Source organism: Halichondria panicea, chromosome 6, assembly GCF_963675165.1.
Source record: "Halichondria panicea chromosome 6, odHalPani1.1, whole genome shotgun sequence".
Taxonomy (NCBI): domain Eukaryota; kingdom Metazoa; phylum Porifera; class Demospongiae; order Suberitida; family Halichondriidae; genus Halichondria; species Halichondria panicea.
This window is the reverse complement of record NC_087382.1, coordinates 5,524,821-5,529,460: the sequence shown is the minus strand read 5'-3', so window position 1 is coordinate 5,529,460 and position 4,640 is coordinate 5,524,821. Positions and strand designations below refer to the sequence as shown.

General features: G+C 41.0%; 1 protein-coding gene across 1 annotated transcript; it reads right to left on the bottom strand.

The window, feature by feature from the left end:
- Positions 1-344: 344 nt before the first annotated feature.
- Positions 345-1,861, bottom strand: LOC135337239 (metabotropic glutamate receptor-like protein R). The gene is made up of 2 exons (XM_064533132.1): positions 1,339-1,861; positions 345-1,219 (listed from the first exon to the last, which is right to left on the bottom strand). The coding sequence occupies exons 1-2, from the start codon at positions 1,859-1,861 to the stop codon at positions 345-347; spliced, it is 1,398 nt and encodes a 465-aa protein (XP_064389202.1).
- Positions 1,862-4,640: the final 2,779 nt, after the last annotated feature.

Below are 4,640 nucleotides of genomic sequence, written 5' to 3'. Positions count from 1 at the left end.
TACAAAGAGTGTACTTTCTCTCAGAAATATCCCTCCTCCAAAGGTAGCCGTGTTGTTGGTGATGATCACTCCTTCCGTGTTAATGTATATTCGACTCTGTTCAGTGCTGATGGCTCCTCCAAGCATACCCCGATTATTACTGAATGTTGTAGGTCCATTAAAGTCGACTCGACTGCCAAAAGCATAAATAATGCCTCCATCCTCCATAGAACTGGCCATGTTATTAGCAATGTTAGTGTCTTTAAATATCAAGAAAGACCTAGAAACATAAATCATGCCAAGGTCAACACTGTTGTTGGCTAGGGTACTGTTAAAGATGGGTGTTTCGCCTGAATCAACATATATCACTCCTCTATATCTCTAGCTCTGTTGTTTGTCAGCTCACTGTTGGAGACGGACACATTACTTGAGCCGGCATAAATTGCTCCACCAGAGTCAGCTCTGTTGTTTCTCAGCTCACTGTTGGAGATGGACACATTACCTGAGTCAACATAAATCGCTCCACCAATGTCAGCACTGTTGTTTGTCAGCTCACTGTTGGAGATGAACACATCATCTGAGCCGGTATAAATCGCTCCACCATAGCCAGCTCTGTTGTTTTTCAGCTCACTGTTGAAGATGGACACTGTCACATTATCTGAGTCAACAAGAATTGCTCCACCATAGTCAGCTCCGTTGTTTTTCAGCTCACAGTTGGAGATAGACACACTGCCTGAGACAACACCAATCGCTCCACCATAGTCAGCACTGTTGTTTGTCAGCTCACTTTTGGAGATGGACACACTGCCTGAGACAACATCAATCGCTCCACCATAGTCAGCACTGTTGTTTGTCAGCTCACTGTTGGAGATGGACACATTACATGAGACAACAACAATCGCTCCACCATAGTAGGCAGCACTGTTGTTTGTCAGCTCACTGTTGTAGATGGACATACTGCCTGAATAAACACTAATCGCTCCACCATCATAGTCAGCACTGTTATTTGTCAGCTCACTGTTGGAGACGGACAAACTACCTGAGTCAACATCGATCGCTCCACCATAGTCAGCACTGTTATTTGACAGCTCACTGTTGGAGATGGACACACTGCCTGAGACTACATCAATCGCTCCACCATAGTCAGCACTGTTGTTTGTGAAGTTACACCAAGTGATCACTGCAGTACCAGATACCACTTGTAATGCTCCTCCGCTCACAGCACTGTTGTAGTTGAACTCTGTGTTGGTGATCAGCGTATTGTTTGATTCAATGTAAACTGCACCTCCATCATTCCTAGTGAACTTGCTATTTGTTATGTTCACATGTCATCATCAGCCTCAATGTGCAGTGCTTGACCAGTGTTGTTCATAAAGAGAGTGCTCTCAATTGTTGCAGTTTGAGTATTAGCAATTTTAACGAGCTGGTTTTCCAAGTCTGAAAAGTAGCGGTCTTTGATGTGCACATCATTGGCACCATCAATGATAAAAGTTTGATCATTGTTTTGAGGTCCTAAATTCGCTCTAACAAAACCAACGTTTTCAATATTTAATTCAACAAAAAGTATCTCACCATTGCTATGAAATTCAACTACAGTTGTTGTACTTGTGTTCTGGCCAGTGATTTGCACATGTGAGAAGTTATGAATCAATAAACGATCAGTTAAAACATGATCTCCAGGTAGAAAGCTTAAGGTGAGATTGTCTCCACCAGATAACACGTCTGTTTGAACAAGCTGCTCGAGAGTGAAACAAGTTCCATTTCGATAGTCATGACAAAAGTTAGTTGAATCCACTGGCACAATGTGATAGTGCTCACTCCTAGTAACAGTAGCTAGGATCAGTAGCAGCACTAACCAGCTGAGAATACTTATAGACAGCATATCTGAGGTGCATGTATGGGATGGCTGTTAATTGGTACGTATGTTACAATTATGCTGCTCCAAGAATGGTTATGTATACCTATTGTATATACAATGCATGCCATAATTATAGTAACTACAATGATAATTGTGATCTTAAACTCACTGTTCAATGGATGCTACACTCCTGTCTGTTTCAGTATACTAGCTGTTTTTCACTACTTTTGCTTGTTAAGAAGCACTTTAAATATTGTGTCATGATGATTTCCTCATGCTATGCACTTAGGGAAGTTTGAAAGAAAGCACCAGTTCAACCACATAATGGCATGGCCATCTGATTGCCTGACATTGGGGTAGACTTAGTACTTCCCCTGTAGTTCCTCAGTAACCACGGAAGCTCCTGTGAAACAAGAAGCCCCACAATGTGGGATATGCTAGATCTGTAGAGTGGGTAATTTTCTTGGGGTAAAAAATTCATTCGACTTGAACAGCAGTGATTTTTGTGAGTAAAAAACTGCATTTGCTCCATTGCATTAAATCATTGCCGGTAAAATTAATACCTAGGTTTTCGTGGTTCGGTGAGGTCAGCTTGCCCACGAAATTACAAATGTTTTACCTGACGAAAATTACCTGCTATACGGTATTATAGTTAGCTTTAGTTATTGATGATTATTTCTTTAATGGCTTTGTAAAGCAGTTGCCAAACGGCCACAGGTTTTTTCGGAAATACCCAAGTCGATGGTATACCTTCTCAAAATAATTATGGCAAATTTATTTTGTTCTACCATAATATAGTAAGCCTTTCCAAGAGCTTCAAAAGTAATTACATTCGTATTCCATTGACATTGACATAACTACAAGTCATGTATACATGTATATGGCATAATTATGCGATTTTTTCCTTTGCAGTAATTGTTGTTGATGATTTTGTAGCATACTTAAAGTTTTGGATATGATCCAGGCTGAGTTGTATAGTGAGGTAACAAAACATGCTACTCCTGCTACGATAAAGAGACTCCCATGCACCTATGCAGTACAAGACATTCACGTATATTGAGCAACGCCAGGAACTAGGGTGCAGGTGACTAGGAAGAAACAACTGTATTTCATTACTCTGTAGTTCCCAAGTAGTTTAGCGTCAGCTAGCCATCCTGAGAAAACATGCAGCTAACAAACCTGTAGCATACAGGTAGCACCAGGGGGATACATGCACCAGGCACCGAGGAACAGGTTATAGTCAACAGCAGAAACCTTACTGTGAGGGCTGTCTTCGTTCGTAGAGTTATAGTTTGTCTTATATAACATGCAGACAGTCACACACACAGTCATGTAGGGATGGCTGCTAAACGTATACTGTAATTATATAAGAGAGCAAAATCTATTGGAACAAGTTTCTATATTCTATTGTAATACAGAGCGAAACTATATCATTCTTGCATGCAGTGCGACACATCTATATAATCACAGCAACTATCATCCCTGAAAGGGTTATTGCAGTTTCAGTATTCATACATGCCATCGATCGTTAATACAAGCTCAAAGATAATCAAAGGTGTCAAATGATAAATTGCAATTAAGACTGATGAAAAAAAAGAAGTGCGGTGAGCATGCTAAAACTGTTGCATATAGCACGCTTTTTTGTGTGTACGTGTGTGTGCAAGCTGTTCACAATGAATCACCTGTACATCTATACCAATATAAATGGTTCTCTGCATAGGCAGATATCTTAATGCTGAGCTGACAAATATCGATCATATACCTCCTCCACCACTCTGTGTGCATTGTAGTCCTCGTCTCTAACTCTCCTTTTATACCAGTGAGCAAGGAGGCAGTACAGGATAAATCCGAGCAGACTGATGCCTACTCTAACAATAACCTCATATATTGTGAGTCTGACGTTCAATGGAAAGCAATAGCCAATAATAAAAGATGAGAACAACACCAGCACCAAACACCCTCCAAACAATCCTCTCATGTTGTATGGAGCTTGAGCACAAATTAACTCCAGCATGGTACTAGCAAGCAACATTGTGATCAAACCTCTAGAAATTACGTCTTCCTCCCAGTATGTGAGAGCACTGCGATTGAGGGGAGCCTTGTGCTTGGCTGCAAACTTGAGAACACGGTAGATGGTTGTTAGAGACTGAGGTGACTTTGGCTCAATTATAAGCCATTTCTTAGCTAGGAGAAAATCAAGAATAAGAACAGCACTCACACACAAAGGTGGCAACAAACTGTAAAGTTGGACAACCCAGTATGGCATTTGACTACACAAAGTACCAGATATAATGGGAAAATTGGAAGCGTTCGGGGTCCAAACACCAGCATAGATACTGAATGCAAACCAGGCAATAAAACTAGTGATATTAGAAGGTGAAGCATCAGGCATCTGATCCAGGCCAAGTTGTAGTGAAGTAACATAGCATGCTACCACAGCTACTATAGAGATACTCCCACCTATGCAGTACACGACACTCACAACATACACGTAATGAGCAATGCCAGGAACTAGGGTGGCGGTACTAGAAAACAAACTTATAAGAAATAACAGCACAAAACTGTATTTCATCACTCTGTAGTTCCCAAGCTTAGCGTCAGCTAACCATCCTGAGAAAACAGTTCCGAACAAACCAAACACAGGTGGGATAGCAAGTAGCCATTTCGAAATTACAGAATTGACATAAGGTTGTTGATGGAACACATGGTACACTGATATACAGGCTATAGTCAACAGCATAACCCAGACCAGAACGAGAAATGCTCCTTTTGAATAGAACCACCTCACTCTGTACTTGCACCA

What these genes read in the sequence shown, in the direction of transcription:
- LOC135337239 (XM_064533132.1), bottom strand. Translation starts at nt 1,861, where the DNA reads ATGCTGTCTATAAGTATTCTCAGCTGGTTAGTGCTGCTACTGATCCTA. An exon ending in TCTCTTTATGAACAACACTG is followed by an intron (nt 1,220 to 1,338) that starts GTCAAGCACTGC and finishes TCACCAACACAG; the next exon opens with AGTTCAACTACAACAGTGCT.